The 19,441-nt window shown below is 41.6% G+C and overlaps 2 protein-coding genes across 5 annotated transcripts in view; one reads left to right on the forward strand and one right to left on the reverse strand.

The window, feature by feature from the left end:
• LOC101094201 (schwannomin-interacting protein 1) overlaps positions 1–19,441 on the reverse strand; it is a 579,710-nt gene that overhangs the window by 76,006 nt on the left and 484,263 nt on the right. The window lies entirely within an intron of this gene.
• Positions 202–6,443, forward strand: LOC109491414 (ribosome biogenesis protein NSA2 homolog). The gene is given in 3 exon segments (XM_023260436.2): positions 202–334; positions 5,298–5,876; positions 6,085–6,443. Coding segments are annotated over 3 exon segments (954 nt in total). The 3' UTR covers positions 6,327–6,443.

Raw genomic sequence — 19,441 nt, forward strand, 5'->3', positions numbered from 1 at the left:
CATCAAGGCTGATACCTCATCCTGTTTTCCAAAGTCTTCCACCATTGGCCACTGTTTTCTAGCTTCTATAAAACACTATTCCATTTGCTCTGCTATGGCCTCAAGAATTCTGGCCTTAAGGCCTTTGTTCATGCTGTTACCACTCCCTGGAAACCTTAGAGATCATTTGGTGCAGGCTGGTTCCCCAGGAAGCCAACTGAGATGGAGGTCACCAGGAGGAACTTCATCAAGGAGCACGCTGGGGATCTACAGCTGGGAGGGACTAGAGGAAGTAATACAGGGCAGAAGGAGAAGCCGGCTGCTAATGCAGCTGCAGAAAAGCCTAGCTCATCCTGTAAGGGAGCTCTGGGGCTGGGATGGCTCTTCAGAGTTGACCCAAGCTGAGAAGAAAGGGTCAGCCTTTAAGTCCCCCCACCATCAACCAGACATTAGATATGGGCTGCCCTTGGGCAAGGCAGCTATCTTTGGCCATGGGCAATTCCCCAGAGAGGCTCCTGGAAGAGAACTGTTGACTGTTAATATTCCAAGCAGCTGGGGGGAATGAGTGCTCCAGTTCCGAAGGCAGGTAGGGTGGGGTCATGGATCTGGGCTGCCTGATAGTGCCCTCTACATGGTTCAGGTCATGTTTTCCTACTCAGTTACTCAAGTCCATTGAGTTGTCTGCATTCTGTAGATGCCAAAAGAACTTGGTGTCTGGGCTGTGGACTCTCTTGCACTAACCTTACTTTTAACACGTTTCATGGGTTTTACCTCCCTACATAGATTGCAAAGCCTCACAAAAGTTTTATATTTCCCTTGTGTCCTTAGTAGGGTTTAAGAAAGTGATCAAGAATCACTAATACATGTAGCAGAAAGGGTTAGGGATTTGGAGCCTGAATTCCTAATTTTATATCCCAGAACTGCCACATTAGAGATGTATAAAATTATGCACATCAGTTATGTCTATGAGTTTTATCTGCATCATTTATAATGTGGGAATACTAAAAACTCTTAGTTTACCCAAGCTCCAGGGTTGCTGTGAGAATAATAAGATGGTAAACTGAAAATGCTCTGTAAACTAATAAACTAAAATCAGTGTTTCCCCATGTTGAATACCAGACATCCATTAAAGGGAAAAATATTGGGCCAATAAATGTAAAACTAGGTATAAATTTTTATGCTGGTAATACATAAAATAAATTTACAAATACAAACAAAAATGATATACAACCAGTTAATTAGTTATTGTGACAGATCATGTTGCTTTATTGGCTTTCACACATATGGTACTAACTATAAGGCAAAGGTTCATTTGGGTTGGATATGCCAATTTTTTTTAGTGTATTTATTTTGAGAGAGAGAGAGAGAGCGAGCAAGAGCTGCGGAGAGACAGAGAGAGAGGGAGACAGAGGATCCCAAGCAGGCTCTGCACTGACAGCACAGAATCCAATACAGGGCTTGAGCCCACCAACCATGAGATCATGAACTGAGCAGAAATCAAGAGTCGGATGCTCAACTGACTGAGGCATTTAGGTGCCCAGGATATGCCAATGTTCTGTGTGCCCTGCAGTTATTTGGTTTCTTCACCATTTGTGTTCATTTTCCACTGTGAAACTGATCATTTATATAATGCACCAAGAATCATTTACCCTTCACAGGAAAATATTATTTATGTATGTTAAGTCTACTTCTATTCCTTTAACTTTCTATTTTATTTGCCAATTAGAACATGAATCAGGATTTCAATTTAGCAGAAAAAAGTCCGTAAAACAGTGACTTCAGAAACTAAGGAATAAAAGATGTATGAGATTTGTACACTGAAAACTATAAATTATTGCTGTGAGAAATTACAGACCTAAAAAAAAGGAGAGACATTCTATATTCACGGATTACATCACTCAGTATAATTAAGATGGCAATTATCCTCGAACTGACCTATAGATTCAACACAGTTCCTATCAAAATTCCAGTAGACTTTTGGTAGAAATTGATAAGCTGATCCTAAAGTCTATGTGGAAATATAAAGGATGCAGAAAAGTGTTTTTAAATACAACACCAAAAGCATAATATATAAAAGAAAAAACATGGGAAAAATACACTTCATTTAAATTAAAAACTTTGGTGTTTCAAAATTATCAAAAATAAAGTGAAAATATAAACCACAGTCTGGAACAAAATATGTGCTGATAGTATTTCTGATAAAGGATTTCTAACCAGAATATATAAAAATCTCTTTATAAACTAATAAGAGACAAACCCATTAAAAGATGAATAAGCACATGAAAAGATGCTCAATATCATTAGTCATTAGGGAAATGCAAATTAAAACAACAGTAAGATCCCATTTCATGACCAACAGAATGGGTATAATCAAAAAGACAAAATAATTATTAGTGAGAATATGGGAAAACTGGAACCCTCATACATTGCTGGTGAGAATGTAAGGTGGTACAGCAACTTTGAAAAACAGTTTGGCAGTTTCTTTAAAAAAAGTTAAACAGGGGCGCCTGGATGGTTCGGCTGGTTAAGAGTCTGACTCTTGATTTCAGCTCAGGTCATGATCTCACAATCCGTGAGATGGAGTCCCCACTTGGGATTCTCTCTCTCTCTCTCTCTCTCTCTCTCTCTCTCTCTCTGTCCCACCTCCACTCGCATGTGCTCTCTCTCTCTCACTCTCTCTGTCTCAAAAATAAATAAATTTTTAAAAAGTTAAACATAATTCCACTCCTAAGTATCCACCCAAGATCAATGAAAACACATGTCTCACAAAGACATGTATGTGTTCATAGCAACCTTACTCATATCAAAGGAGTAGAAACAATCCACATGTCCATGAACTGATGAATGGATAAACAAAATGTGGGATAGCTATATAATGGAGTATGATTCAGCAATAAGAAAGAACTACTGATACATGCTACTACATGGATGAACCTGAAAACCAGCAAGCTAAGTGAAAGAAACCAGATGCAAAAGAATTATACATTGTATTATTCTGTTTATATGAAATGTCCAGAAAAGGCAAATCTATAGGAACAGAAAGCAGATGAATAGTTGCCTAGGGTTGGGAGTAGGATTTGGTAAGCAGGATCTTCTTCTACATTTGAGGAGTGGCGATGTTTGCACAACTTTGAAAATTTACTAAAAATCATTGAATTATACACTTAAAACAGGTGAATTGCATGGTATATAAATTATCGCACTAAAGCCATTTAAAAAAAATTTTTTTTAGTTTATTTTTTGAGAGAGAGCAGGGAGGGGCAGAGAGAGAGAGAGAGAGAGAGAGAGAGAGAGAGAGAGAGAATCTCAAGCAGGCTCCATGTTGTCAGTGCAGAGCCTGATGTGGGGCTTGAACTTACAGACTGTGAGATCATGACCTGACCGAAACCAAGAGTCAGTCACTTAAACTCAAATCAAACGCTGAGCCACCCAGGCACCGCATCACACTAAAGCTATTTTGAATATCAGCTTATGGTTCTCATATAATAAGTAGTGTGTAGATAGCCATATCCATCACTGTCATGATGTTGTGGGTTTTTTTTTGTTTGTTTGTTTGTTTTTTGTGGGGTTTTTTTGTAGTCATCAGAGACTCAGACTCATCCCGTTTGCAGCCATCCCTAGCATGTTTTCCTGCCCTCGTGGTCATAACTCAATCTCTTTCCAGCCTAGAAAAGGAGAAAGAACAGACAGTGCAAAATGCATTAGCCTCTAAGTAGCCATGTTTAAGAATCTTTCTGGGAAGCCCCACCCAATAACTCTCTTACATATCATTGGCCAGAATGATATGTGTCACATGGCCATTCTTAACTTCAAGAGAGTCTGGGTAATACAGGAATATTGCCACCTGCAGTCAAATCAGGGTTCTGTTAGTAAGGAAGTAAGAAAGAGTGGATGTTGGTAGAGCAGCTAGCAATCTCTGAGGTGGAGAAATACTTCTTGGTGTCAATGAAAACACAAATAGAACCAGAATTGCTTACATAATAGAGTAGTACTCAGTTATAAAGTGACAATCCAGGTGATCCAGAATATGCTTACTATCCAGAATAAGAATGGGTTCTTATCAAAATGAAAACAAAAGCAATCAAATTCTCAGTGAGAACATAAGGGCTCCAGAGAAACTATCTGTTACTCTGTTGAGAAACACTAAACAGAATAAATGTTCAATGTTGCTTGCATTTTTATTTGAAAGACAAAAAAGACTTATTTAACCCAACATAAGTTGGGTACTGGGCCATTTGGTGTAGTAGAAAGAACAGGGTCTTTGAGTTTAGAAATGTCTGGATTCAAAAGTTGGTCAAATCCTTTAAAAAATATGCCTGGGGCAAATTTTGTAACTTAGCTAAGTCTCAACTTCCTTGTCTCTACAAGGAGAATAATAACACCTGCTTCAAAGGGTTATTTGAGGACCAAATAAGACAGCAGGTATAAAGCACGTGCCCATGCATTAGCTTCCCTCCGGTCAAATCACACTGCAGCATGGTACAACGGTGCCTCATATACCCAAACAAAGAAGAACTCCAATTTTCTTCCTTGCCAAAATTAAACAGCTGTGTCAGAGTTCTCCAGCATGGTTTCCCCATATTTCTCTGGCTGAGACTTTTTCTCAAGAGAATTCCTAATTAGTTATTATCTATTCAACACACACACACACACACACACACACACACTCTCTCTCTCTCTCTCACATATGCCAATGTAGTAAGGGTGGGGGAACAAAAACAAAACAAAACTAAAAACACATTGAAGCCAAAAGTTAACCTGTGGAGAACAAAATTCAAAAAATACTTTTACTTTTCTACCCAGTGTTGTAACCTTCCTAATGGTTAATGCTCCTTTTACAGAGTCACAGAGAGCACTTAGAAAAACACACCAACCAAATTTATGTACTTGGCACATTTAAAAAATGTAGAACCTGTGTCAAGTGCTTGTGAAAGCAAATGTGCAGGAGGGGGGTCTACCGGCATGAACACCAGGTGGTCCATTACTTGCCCATTATTCATACCTCAGTTCCATGAAACCAACATGGAGTCCCTTCCATCACTTTCTCCCTGAAGCACCAATACAGCTTAACATAGGACTGTTCACACTGGCTGATTGGGATTGGCTTGCAACTTAAGTAGTCTTCTAAGTCTTGGTTAAACACCGAGTGAATAAAATTATATTTCTGTAAGAATACTATGTACCTTAAAAGAGAGGAATGAATGCAAAGTGGAAACCTGCAATGTGTCAACCGAAAGCTAGAATATTTAGTGTCCATTGTCATTCTCTACAAAATACCAAAATTGTATTAATAACGATAAGTCTTTGTGCCCTGGCAGCTGCACCCGGTGGCTCTGCGGCCGTCACCAAGCCACAAAACGAATATATTGAGTTAGGCCGGAAGCACTATGGCTATCGTTTGGATTACCATGAGAAAAAGAGAAAGAAGGAAGGTCAAGAGGCTCATGAACGTTCAAAGAAGGCAAAAAAGATGATTGGTAAGCTTTACCATAAACAGCGCCACGCTGAGAAAATACAAATGAAAAAGACTATCAAGATGCATGAAAAGAGAAACACCAAGCCAAAGAATGAAAAGACTCCACAAGGAGCAGTACCTGCGTATCTACTGGACAGGGAGGGACAGTCCCGAGCTAAAGTACTTTCCAATATGATTAAACAAAAATGAAAAGAGAAAGCAGGAAAATGGGAAGTCCCTATGCCCAAAGTTCATGCCCAGGGAGAAACAGCAGTATTAAAAGCTATTCGAACAGGAAAGAGAAAAAAGAAAGCATGGAAGAGGATGGTTACTAAAGTCTGCTTTGTTGGAGATGGCTTTACTCGAAAACCACCTAAATATGAAAGATTCATTAGGCCAATGGGCTTACGTTTCAAAAAGGCTGGGGCGCCTGGGTGGCGCAGTCGGTTAAGCGTCCGACTTCAGCCAGGTCACGATCTCGCGGTCCGTGAGTTCGAGCCCCGCGTCAGGCTCTGGGCTGATGGCTCAGAGCCTGGAGCCTGTTTCCGATTCTGTGTCTCCCTCTCTCTCTGCCCCTCCCCCGTTCATGCTCTGTCTCTCTCTGTCCCAAAAATAAAAATAAAAACGTTGGAAAAAAAAAATTCAAAAAGGCCACATAACACATCCTGAATTGAAAGCCACCTTTTGTCTGCCAATACTTGGTGTAAAAAAGAATCCCTCATCCCCACTATATAGGTCTTTGGGTGTTATTACCAAAGGTACTGTCATTGAGGTGAACGTGAGGGAGTTGGGCCTTGTGACACAAGGAGGCAAGGTTATTTGGGGAAAATATGCCCAGGTTACCAACAATCCTGAGAACGATGGATGCATAAATGCAGTCTTGCTGGTTTGACAGCACTTTCAGACAAGTAACTCTTGACAATTACTGAAGGCTACTCACCAGTGAGGAAAACACCATTACTGTGGTGATTCTCTGAATACAGCCAGACAGCCTTACCTACCTGCAGCCATCAAGAGAACTATGTATTCTATTGTAAGCAACATTAAAATAGGCTTATTTACAAATTGGTCTTTATTTTTTAGTCTGTTTAGCATTTAGACGTGCATAAATCTGAATAATATTTTAAAAAGCAATTATACGGGGGCCTGGGTAGCTTAGCCAGCACTCTGCGCTGACAGTGCGGAGCCTGCTTGGGATCCTGTGTCTCTCCTTTCTCTCCCTGCCCCTCCTCCTCTCCCTCTCCCTTAAAATAAAGATTTAAAAATGCATTTAAAAAGGATTTAACAAAAATAACAGTTAGTCTTGAGAATAAATGGCACTTCCTTTACTTAAGAGACGAGAGGAGGCCAGCAAAACTGGTACGATACTTTTGGATGCAGGGATACAGTCTGATTTGTCCAATCACTTTGCATCAGTGGTTTCACTTTTTTCCACATCCATGACCCATCTGACCACCATGGCGCTTCCCTGCCCGTTTTCCTTCTCCCTGTGAAAAGGGGAAGAGAGGGAGAGAGCGTGACTCCTCTCCTGGAAGGCATCTTAGAGGCTGCATGACAGGAGGGGCCCCGGATGGAAGCCGCACAGCTCTCTTCAGCGAGCGGCAGCCTGGCCTGCCAAAACCAAACAGCTGTCGGAAGTTCTACAGCTGCGGCTGCCGCTGCCACCGTTTCCCAGAACTCTCTCCCAGACCTCAGATTGAGAAATCCTAGCTGTCCTTCGGTGCCCTCCACGGCCAGTGGCGGTTCATTTCCACTCCTGGGTTTGTGCAAGATTTTTCTTATCCCGAGAAATGCCATGTGACACTTGAATTGGAAGTCAATCAAGAGCAAAGCACAGTAAGACCGTACTATTATTCAATTTTCTTGAGATTCATCTAATATTAGAATGACCATTTTCCTGCCTTTCCTCTCCACACCTACCCCAAAACACGGAGCACAAGCAATATCCTGTTCCCTCAAAGCCACAGACCAAGGGCACCCCATCTAACACAGCTTCGCCCACAGCTCCCAGCAGACCTCACGGTAGCAGTGCTTGTTGATTTGGTTAAAATAACGCCCTGCATAGCGAGTAGCCTTCTCAGCTACCCTACCAGGTAGTGGCATTTCACATCACAAAACGTGCTTTCATATACATATGCACATATTCCGAATATAATTCGTTGCTTTGTAGTGGTTGTTTTGTGACCACAATTAGGCTGATATAGTTGATATATTTGATATTTACAAGTGAAAGCGGTGGCTGGGGAGGGGGACAGGAGAGCTGAGTAACATTTGGGTTCTTCATTTACTCACACGAGAATTCGCTAAGCATCGGTATGCCAGGGGCTGGCGCTTTGTGCTCATTAAAGTACTTCCAGAAGTTTCATTTTGCTCACACCCTCACTGTGTGAGGGGATGGCACAAGATTTTGTGATTCTGTGATCCTTTCAAAGGTTAACCCAAATCTCTGGATTCCCTGTCCAATGCTCTACTTCAAACACTAGGGGTCAGCAGCCTTCCAAAAGTCACCGGTCAAGGGAGGAGCCCAAGTTCTGGGGTCTGGGGTCCTGGGGTGCTGGTAGAGTGCGGGTAGGGGCTGATTGAGTTCAAAAGATACTAGTGCTTTCCCAAAACCTAGTCCCAATCTTTTATAAATACAACCTTTACTTTTATTTGGGTACCCTCAGCTTCTTGTGCAAAGCCCAGGTGCTTGGGGGAAGTTAATCTGGCAGTGGGATTTGTGGCTCAAAGTTAACTTGCATTATTCCAACTTCCAGCTTCCCATATTGGGTCAGAGACAAACATGTGACCCTATTTGGACCTATTTGGACCCTATTTGGACCAGTAAAGATTGAGGAGAAATTTGCTACAATGACACTGAAAGTAGTTTCCTGCTCTTACTTCAGTAACCACCTCCCTCCCCTCCACTCCTTCCCTACCTCCCTCTCTGCTCCTCACGCCCACCCCCCACCCACCCTGAGGATGAAAAAACCCAAAGCCCTAGAGATACAGACAGTCATCTGGAAACTACAAATGTGTAGGGACAGCTATACGATGAAGGCAACTGGAAAAAAACAAAAACAAAAACAACCCACACAGAGTGCTAAAAGCAAGACCTTGGGAAAGCAACAAACTGGGGAAAGAATAGGGCTCCAGCCCAGCTCTTTGCTACTGACCTCCCTCCCCTGGAGAGCTCTAAGCTGTCTACTCCTCTGTCTCTACAACAGTGGCAGTTCCCATAGATCCCTGGTTCAATAAAGAACCAAGGAGAGGGTTGAGGGAGTCCCCATACAAGTCCAGGGACCAGGACAACTGACCCCCACATCTCTGCTTTCCTTAGGCTATTATACAAAAAGAAACATTGAATGGGTCCTTGCACTTTCTTGTATTTTTTAAGATGAAGGGGTATGGTGATAACGGGCATGGATTTTGGAGTCCACTGGACCCAAGTTCAAATTTCAGCAACTCTCCTTACTAGTTATGTGACTCTGAGCTTTTCTGTCTATAAAATGAGAATGAATAAAGCCTACCTTTCAGAGTTGTTTTGAACTTTAAGCGTAATAACATATGCAATGGGTTTAGCATTCAAAAAATAGTTGCTAGGATTATTTCAATAATCCTTGAAATGAAAGAGCACTATGACAGGAGAAAGCACAAGAAAAACAAAAACAAAAACAAAAAGCAGCCAGGTCCCTAAACATTCTTCCCAATACATACATTTACTTCTCACCCATGACAAGATACCCTGAGTGTATATGTGCTAATGAGAGAAGGTCGCAAAACCTTCAAAATCCATGGGCCTCATGGACCCAGTATCCATGTCAGGGCAGCTCAGACCTGCAAATGGAAATTTCGAGCTTCTGAACGTAAGTGCAACTTTTGAGCTAGTGATTCATTAATGATGTGATTCCTCAGGTAGGTAGGTCTTATTTGTAGTGAAGCAGTATTCAAAAGAGCTACCAAAAAAGAGAAAATTGTCATCCTTGCTTTTTTTTTTTTTTAAAGACACAGGCTCCTAAAGATTTCTATCATTCATTCAAAGGCAGATACCCGGACCAAAAGGTTAGGACCTGCATTTGTATGTTCGTTCCAGGATTCCCATCCAAGGCAAAGCATATGCAGTAAAACCTTGGATTGCGAGTAACTTGTTCTGCAAGTGTTTTGCAAGATGAGCAAACATTTCTAATTTAAATTTTAACTTGATAAATGAGCGATGTCTTGCAATACGAGTAGTACGTGACGCTAAATGTCGCATGATCACAACTGAGCCGAAGGTTCTTGAAATTCACTTTGATATACAAGTGCTTTGGATTACAAGCATGTTTCCAGAATGAATTATGCTCGCAAACCAAGGTTTTACTGTCTAAAGTATCCGCCAACAGAGGACCACAGGCAATCTCTCTCTGTTACACGGTTATCTCCTTTTCATTCTTTCTGTGACAGACGTTGCTTATCTCCCAATATCTGTTCTCTCCCCCTTTCTCATTGATAGAATATCTCCCCACCCCCACACCCCAGGATGACACTACATTTTACAGCCTCCCTTGCAACCAAGTGTGTGTACTCACGCACCTGTGAGTACATTCTGGCTAAACAGATCTAAACAAAGGTGTCATGTGTGGCTTTGGAAAGTGTCCTTAAAGGAAGGGAGATGTGTCCTTGCCCCTTCCTACCAGCTCGATTACAGTGTCATAGAAGGTGTTCAAGCAGCGAGCCTGGATGATGAGGAAGAAAGCTATGTATTGAAGGATGATGGAGCAGCAAAACCGAAAAAAATCTCCATTTTGAAACTGCCTTACATTCCTGACCTCCACACTTCTTTTACATGCATGAGAAATAAAATTCCATCTTGTTTGAGGCACTGGCATTTGGGGCTTTTTTGTCACTCACAGCTAAACCTAATCTGAACTGATACTTTCCTATATCCATCGTTTATGTTTTCTCCATTCATCTGTGAGACCAGACTGCACTGTTTTTAACATGACAAGCCACTTACGAATGGGGTATGGATTCATCAGTCATTCCCATCATACTCCCCAAATCCCACTCACACCCTACAAAATGAATTCTACCCACGGTGTAACATCAGAAAGGTCACCTCCCAGACATGGAAAGAAATAGAGATTTAAAAAAAACAACAAAAAACCAAGAACAAAACCTTTTTGTTTGTTTTACAGAAAACCCTATCTATTCAAGATGACTGCTTTCTCCTATTTTAGCCAGCAATTTTATGAAACGAAGACTATTTTCTTAGTGACCTAAACTCCTCAAATGCTTGCTATCAGTTACAAATAAAACACTTGCTACATGCAAGCATCAATTAGACACAATGTAGTAAAAGACACTGTACTCTGGAAGAAGGTCATGGGCCTTGGCTTCAGATCTAGGAGCACTTCTTGGCTTTGCCACTTACTTGCAATGTGACCTTGGTAAGTAATTTAACCCTTTAGTACTTCCAGTTTCTTCATCTATAAAATGAAACCTCATACAATACACCTGACCCTTGAACAACATTGTTTTGAACTGCATGTCCACTTACACACAGATTTATTTCAATAAATACAGTACAATACTGTAAATGTATTTGCTTTTCATTTTTTAAAGTTTATTTATTTTTAGAGAGAGTCATTGGGGGAGGGGCAGAGAGAGGGAGAGAGAATCCCAACTCACGAACTGAACCATGAGGTCATGACCTCAGCCAAAATCAAGAGTCAGATGCTCAACTGACTAAGCCACTCAGGCACTCCTATATTTGCTTTAAAAAATTTTTTTTTAACGTTTTTTATTTATTTTTGAGACAGAGAGAGACAGAGCATGAACGGGGGAGGGGCAGAGAGAGAGGGAGACACAGAATCAGAAGCAGGCTCCAGGCTCTGAGCCATCAGCCCAGAGCCCGACGCGGGGCTCAAACTCACGGACCGCGAGATCGTGACCTGAGCTGAAGTCGGCCGCCCAACCGACTGAGCTACCCAGGCGCCCCCTATATTTGCTTTTTAAATGATTTTCTTAATATTTTCTTTTCTTTAGCTTACTTTATTATAAGAATACAGGGGCGCCTGGGTGGCTCAGTCGGTTAAGCATCTGACTTAGGCTCAGTGTGTGATCTCACAGTTTGTGGATTCGAGCCCCGTGTCAGGCTCTGGACTGAAAGTTCAGAGCCTGGAGCCTGCTTCGGATTCTGTCTCTCTCTCTCTCTCTCTCTCTCTCTCTCTCTCTCTTTCTCTCAAAAATAAACATTAATTTTTTTTTTTTTAAAAAGGATACAGTACTTAATACATGTAACATACAAAATATGTGTTAATCAACTGTTTACGTCATCAGTAAGGCTTCTGGTCAACAGCAGGCTATTAGTAGTTAAATTTGGGGGAAGCCAAAAGTTGTATGCAGATTTTCCACTGCAGGGGGCCTGGCACTCCTAACCCCTGCACTGTTCAAGGGCAACTGTACTTGCAGAAAAATCAAATGAGCTAATATGTGCAATGCACCCAGCACACAAATAGATGGTTTAATAACAAAAGTTTCTTTTGTTTGTTCTTTCTTGTTAGAAATGAAAGACTATGGAGTTTAGCTTGGTAGAACTGTGTCTTATAAAGTCTTTTTAGTCTCTAAAACTTACTAGTTATAGAACAATAGTGGACTTCAGTTATTTAAGACTGTTTCTTCAACTGTCAGTCAGGCTTACAACAGTGATATCATTAATCATAACAATAACAATTGCTGACACATGGCATGATCATCAAATTTCGGGCACTGCATTAAGTCCTTTATTTTCATTATTTCAATAAAACCTGTAATACCAAGAGATGTTTTTAAGGACGTAAACAAAAATGAGAAGCTGATTTTAAGAATACTGTATGTAGGGGCACCTGGGTGGCTCAGTCGGTAAGCGGCCGACTTCGGCTCAGGTCATGATCTCACGGTCTGTGGGTTCGAGCCACGCGTCGGGCTCTGTGCTGACAGCTCAGAGCCTGGAGCCTGTTTCAGATTCTGTGTCTCCCTCTCTCTGACCCTCCCCCATTCATGTTGTCTCTCTCTGTCTCAAAAATAAATAAACATTAAAAAAAAAAAACTTTTTTAAATAAAAAATAAAAAAAAGAATACTGTATGTAAAATAAATTTATAAAACTGCATACAGTTTTATATGATTAATATAAATATTAATATAGTAGTAATATTGATTAAATAGGTTACTTCTTTTAGAAGCAAATACCCTGATTTTTATTTTACTTATTTTCAATTTTGTTTGTTTATTTATTTATCAATTTAAAACATTTTTTTTAATTTTTTTAACGTTTATTTATTTTTGAGACAGAGCGAGACAGAGCATGAACGGGGGAGGGGCAGAGAGAGAGGGAGACACAGAATCAGAAGCAGGCTCCAGGCTCTGAGCCATCAGCCCAGAGCCTGACGCGGGGCTCGAACTCACGGACCGCGAAATTGTGACCTGAGCTGAAGTCGGACGCTTAACCGACTGCGCCACCCAGGCGCCCCTATTTATTTATCAATTTAAAGAAAGAGTATGAACAGGGGAGGAACAGAGAGGGAGAGAGGGAGAGAAAGAATCCCAAACAGGCTCTGTGCTAGACCCGGGGCTCAGTCTCACAAACTATGAGATCATGACCTGAGCCGAAATCAAGAATTGGACGCTCAACCCACTGAGCCACCCAGGTGCCCCCAATACCCTAAATTTTAGAAAATGAAAGGTTCCAATCATAAAAGAAGGTACAAAATATTTGGTTCATTCCTGAAACTTGTGTTTAAATGAAAAAGCAATCTAAAGCTGTATAATGTCAGAATAGAGGCACCTGCTTATTGTTATTGCTTACCATAAAAGTTATAACAAAATATCCATGCAGAATATATTAATTTTCTTTCCTTTTTACTTTAAATAGTTCTCATCATTTGATGCAGGAAAAGGTAAGTATCTGACAATTCCTAAGAAAAATATATTATGTACTCATATGTCCTGTGTGTAAATATATACTGGATACATCTGCATGTACGTTTTTTTCTCTTATTTATAAATAAATGTTTGTGTTCCATAATATTTTTGTAAGTTGACTGGAATTCAAAAATTTCTCCCGTCAGGGGCTCCTGAATGGCTCAGTTGGTTGGTTAAGCGTCCGACTTCAGCTCAGGTCATGATCTCGCTGTTTGTGAGTTCAAGCCGTGCTTCAGGCTCTGTGCTGACAGCTCACAGCCTGGAGCCTGCTTGGGTTTCCGTGTCTCCCTCTCTTTCTGTCCCACCCCCACTCACACTCTGTCTCAGTCTCTGTCTCTCTCTCTCAAAAATAAATAAACATTTAAAACAAATTAAAAAAAAAAAGAAATTTCTCCCTTCAGAGAAACATTTACAACTGTATTTTACTTACAGTAACTGCTACCACCCCAGCTGAAAATTCTTTCTTATGTAAAAATTCTTGTATATACATAAACTGACTTTGCATGTAACTTTTCTATAAATGCAAGAACATTTTGCCCCACCATGAGTCACTTCTATTGGACATAATGAGGGACTAAAGGATTTGGTGAGGAATGAAAAGGGAAAAAAAAAAGTAGATGCCACAAGCTGAGGTTTCTGGAAAAGATAAAAGAAGAATCCAGCCCACAGATGATTACAAACTGCATGTTTTAAAAAATGCCCTTAGTTGCCAGCATTTAAAAATGGGGATTTTTGGTTCGCCTGGGTGGCTCAGTTGGTTAAGCATCCAACTCGATCTCAGCTCAGGTCTTGATCTCAGGGTTGGGAGTTCAAGTCCCTCACTGGCTGTAGAGATTATTTTTTAAAAGGGATAAAGTCCAGCTTTTTAAAGGGGACCCCAACCCATCCTTCTTAACCTGGCCAGCCTTACTGAACTTCTCTGTGTGCCCAATACTCTCCTGCATGTCCCTCCTTCCCATCTCCCACCAGACTGGGGGCAAACTCCTAGCTCACCCATCAGGTCCCAGCATGAACCTTCCATGTGTTCTCACCGCCCCTCATTCCCCATCACTGTGTTTACCAGGCTCCTCTGCAACAACCCGTGGGGCCGTCTGTCTGCTGGCCAGTTAACACTGTCGGCTCGTCACCTTGGCCACCTGTGTCCCTGGCACCTGGCTCAAAGAGGGCCTAGCACAAAGGAGGTATCGAGGCAACTTTTCCTGGATAAGTATGTTTTGCTTTGTGCCCCGTGCGGTGCCATGCTCCTTGTGATTCTCTATTTCCCGATCTCAGAGATGAGAAAGCTGAGGCCCAGAGAGGGTAAGCAGTTTGCCTGGGGTTAGGATTCCAATTCAAGTCAGTGGACTTCAGAGCCTGCTTCCTTTCCACTGTGCCATGTGCTGGCATTTAGCCTTCCCTTTCCCCGAGAGCAGCCTGGGCAGCGTACCTTGGTCTGAGTGTGTTGGATGCTGCTTGCATCTATTACCTCAGGAAGAAAGAATGCCTGAGGAGATGGAATTTAGGTGGTTACTCAAGACTGCACGCACAAATATGAATACAGCCTCTTGAACACCAGAGTAAAGGAATGTAGGTCAAACAAATTGCCCTGCCCAGAGTCTCCCTTTATTGCCCAACTTTTCTCACTGCACATGTAAGGCCACAAGTGGAAGATAGCTAAGTGGAAAATTCCAGGAGTTTTGTAACTATCATTAAAAACAAAGGCTCAAGAAATCAAGGAAAGGATTTTTAAATCACTTTCTTTTTGGGGCACCTGGGCGGCTCAGTTGGTTAAGCAGCTGACTCTTGACTTCAGCTATGGTCATGATCTCATGGTTGTGAGACCACTCCGGGCTGGGTGTGGAGTCTGCTTGGGATTCTCTCTCTCCTTCTCTCTTTCCCTTCCTCCTCCTCTCCCCCTCTTGCTCATGTGTGCACACACATTCTCTCTCTCTTTCTCTCAAAAAGAAAAAAAATCACTTTCTCTTTTTACCATCCTAACTCAGAAGTTCAGATTCATCAATTTGTTGAGAGCCAACCGGTACAGAAAACTGCAGTAGGCCTTTGGAAAAACAAGCCTTGTTTGGCTGTTATGAAAATGGAGTGAATGATCATGATGATGACACAGAAAACTAACTGACATTAATTACGGGTCAAGTGTACATACACAATGCCATTTAATCCTCTAACAGCCCTGTCATGTTAGGTACTATTAATACTCTTGTTCTATAGAAGTAGAAGTCAAGGTACAGAGAAGTCAAATAATTTGCTCAAGATCACATAACTAGAAGGGACAGAAAGGATTAGAACCCAGCTCAGCTGGCTCCAAGCCCATTACACAGAACCAGCCTCCTAGTTTGTGTAATACTAATATAAATTACACTCTCTGGTAGTTAGAGTGACAATTTTAGAAAAATGTGGTACAGAATTGTTTTAACAACATTTCTCTTTTTTTAATTTTTCTTAATATTTATTTATTTTTGAGAGAGAGAGAGAGAGAGCGTGCGTGAGCAGGGGAGGGGCAGAGAGAGACAGAATCTGAAGCAGGCTCCCAGCTCTGAGCTGTCAGCACAGAGCCCAACTGGGGGATCAAACTCACAAACCGTGAGATCATGACCTGAGCCGACGTCGGATGGATGCTCAACTGACTGAGCCACCCAGGTGGCCTGGTTTAATAACATTTCAATACTAATGTGTATCTTACATATGTGCTATCCACAGTAAGAAACTTGGTTAAGTTGATGAATGCTTAATTCCTTCTAAGGTAACAATGTAAAGGAAGAAAAAGAAAAATCCCTTGGAGGAAGGATCTGAAGGAAAAATTTAGGAAGGAAGTTGATGTAGAAGTGCCAGATTTTAACCTTAAGAGAGATTTAAGGACATCTAATAAAATCAAGTTTTACAGTGACCTGCTGGATGCTGTGACCAACAGAGACAAAATAAATATTCAGGTTTGAAAACATACAACAACCTTATCAACTTATCAATACCATGCTGCAGAAATAAGTGATACCATTGCCCCCTACCAATTTAGAGGAATTTAAAAAACAGTCCTTTATGTTAATAATTTTGCAGGATTTAAAGTTGAACATGTAGATGTGGATCTCCTGAGCAGCAGAAAGCCAAAGACCAAATACCAGAGAAAAAGCCAGTTAGTCATGGAAAAAATGGATAATTCAGTAGCTGGTCGTTCACGTCCTTATTCTAACTGAATGACATCACTCAGAAGACAAACACTGTGGTGCTTGTCCAGAAAGTTTCACTCACTTTCCTCCTTCATATACAGAGTGCACGGTTTAATTTTTATCTCCCTTTCATGATTCTATCGCCTTGGTATGCCCTTAGAGTGATTATTCATTTCTCTATGATCAACATAAGGCTTCTTCTTCACCAAAGTGTTCTCAGACATCAGTACTTTGCTTTGGCATAATGACTGTCAACTCTTTGCACTGAAACTTACATTCCACATCTCCAAATCTGCTTTCACTATTGTTATCATTACCTAGCCAGTGTCACAGAAGAGGGGGAACTGTAGCTACGCAGATGGCTTTCTCACGGATACCCCCCAGATGTCACTGCCCAGTCACACTGTTTTCACCACCACTTTCCTCTAGGAGCCTGGGAAGAATGGGTGTGTAATCACTCTACCCTGGCAGATCTCCTTTGCACGTAGTAGTACATCAAAAACTCACAGGGTGCCTGAGTGGCTCAGTCAGTTAAGTATCCCACTCTTGGTTTTGGCTCAGGTCTTGGTTTTGGCTCATGATCTCACAGTTTCATGAGCTTGAGCCCCACATTGGGTTCTGTACTGACAGCACATTGCCTGCTTGGGATTCTCTCTCTCCCTCACTCATGCTGTCTCTGTCTCTCTCAAAAGTAAATAAATAAACTTAAAAAACAACAACAACAACACAAAAAACCCTTACTGGATTCCAACCAGTGCCAATCCAACGATCCAGACTCCCCTCTAATCCCTCCCTCGCACACACATAGACCATCTCTCACTAGGTTCTGATGATTCAACATGCTTTATATGGCCTGTATTCTGCCCTTCATTCTCCTACTGCCACCCTCTGTCTTAGTTCAGGAGTGTTTGCACTGCATATCCAGGGCTTCTAATATGCATTCCATGTAGCACAACCCTGGAGAAACGCAGCTCCACAGCCTCCCTCCCATTGCCGGCTTCCCTGCACACACCCTACCCCCTGGCCATCTGGTCCCCATGCAGTCTCTCTTCCATGTCTCCAGAATTTTACACATGCTATTCCCTCTGCCTGGAATGCCTTCTTTCACATCCTCTTTGCAATTCCAAAAGGGTTAACTATTTTTTTAAAAAAAACTAGCTGAAGATTCTCCTCCTCTGACCTACTCAAATAAAGTGAATCCTTCCTTTGGACCACCATCATGTCTAAGTGCATACTTTTAGCACATATATTACCCAATAGCAAGATGGTTTGCATGTTAAGCATCCCTGTTTGGGAGTCAAAGATATGGTTTCCAATCTCAGTTCTGCCCCCTTACCAGCTGTCTTAGTCCATTTGGGCTACCATAATAAACTACTATAGAATGGGTGACTTAAACAAGAGACACTTATTTCCCACAATCTGAAGGACTGGAAGGCCAAGATCAAGAAGCCAGCATATTTGATACCTAGTGAGAGCCTTCATCTTAAATCCTCACATGGTGGAGAAAGGAGCATTGGTCTCTCTTCCTTTTCTTATAAGGACACTAATTCCTTCATTAGGGCTTCACTCTCATGACCTCATCTAAACTAATTACAATGCCAGAGACTCCACTTCCTAGTACCATGACACGGGGGGTTAGGTCTTCAACATATGTACTGTGGTGGGGACACAAACATTCAGTCCATAACACCAGCTATGAAATTAATCTAAGTGCCATCTGTAAACAGAGCCAATAAAAGTTACCTACCCCAGTCAGCTGTTGGTACTATCCTAGGAAATACTACTATTATTGGGGAAACTGAGGCAAAAAGACTAAGCACATTTCCAAATGTCACACTGCTAGTAAGTAGAGGAATGGGGGTTTAGCCCCCGAGCAGTCTGGCTCAGGCCCACATTCTTAACTACTGGAAACCTGTCTTCCCTACTAGGAAGTGAGCTGGCTAAGTTGTTGAGTTGCCAAATGTCTAAATTTGGTTCTACCCTGCTCAAAGGTCATAGAGTCTTTAGCAGACAGTGTGTGGCAGAAGAACTGGGGCAGAAGCGGGATGAACTAAGGACTTATTGTCTGTGTCTAGGTCCCAGCTCCATAGACTTCTTTACAGCTCTTCTACTGAGCCCTTGAGCTCAGCCGTACTCTTGTAGGTCTTCCTATTCTACGTCCCCTCTACAAGACCAAACTCAACATCACTTGTTTAAAGACAGATATTAGAACCCTTCCAGGAAGAATCAAATCAGAATCTGTCAGTGTGTCCCAGGCACTGGTAGTTTTAAGGGGCACCACCCACTTTCTGTTCATCAACCCAGTAAGCAGCTAGCATTGAAAATCATTGCCAGGAGCTTCCCCTTTCCCTGAGCAGCTTCCTGCATCTCATGATCATCTTTTTGGTGACACATTTATGAGAATCCTCTCACTGGAGTTCTTGATCATACTAATGTCATGAGAACCCCTTTAACATTCTGGCGAATGTCTGTGGGCCCCTTCTCAGCACGATGTTTTTACATGTATATAGCAAAAAACATAGGATTACAAGGAAACCAATTATATTGAAATACAAATATATTAACCATTAGGAGTGAGTTCTTAGACCCTAACCTCAAGGTCAGGAATCCAGTCTTCTCGTATCTAAGAATTGAACACACACTTGGCGGTCAACAAATGCTTGTTAGGAGAATAAATCCAAGAATAAGTCACACACTGTTGTGAATTACTGTTTTAGTGATAGAGAAGTACTCTACCTGAGGAAAACTTTAGCAATGCACCATTTCAAAGCTGATGAGATTCAAATGTTACATAATCTATTTCTGAAACAAGTTCCTAAGGCATGAGAAAATTTAAAAATTGGTAGCCTTCTAAAAAATCAATAAAATCTGGGGTGCCTGGGTGGCTCAGTTGGTTAAGCGACCAACTCTTGATTTCAGCTCAGG

Source organism: Felis catus, chromosome C2 (assembly GCF_018350175.1).
Source record: "Felis catus isolate Fca126 chromosome C2, F.catus_Fca126_mat1.0, whole genome shotgun sequence".
In the NCBI taxonomy this organism is placed as follows: Eukaryota; Metazoa; Chordata; class Mammalia; order Carnivora; family Felidae; genus Felis; species Felis catus.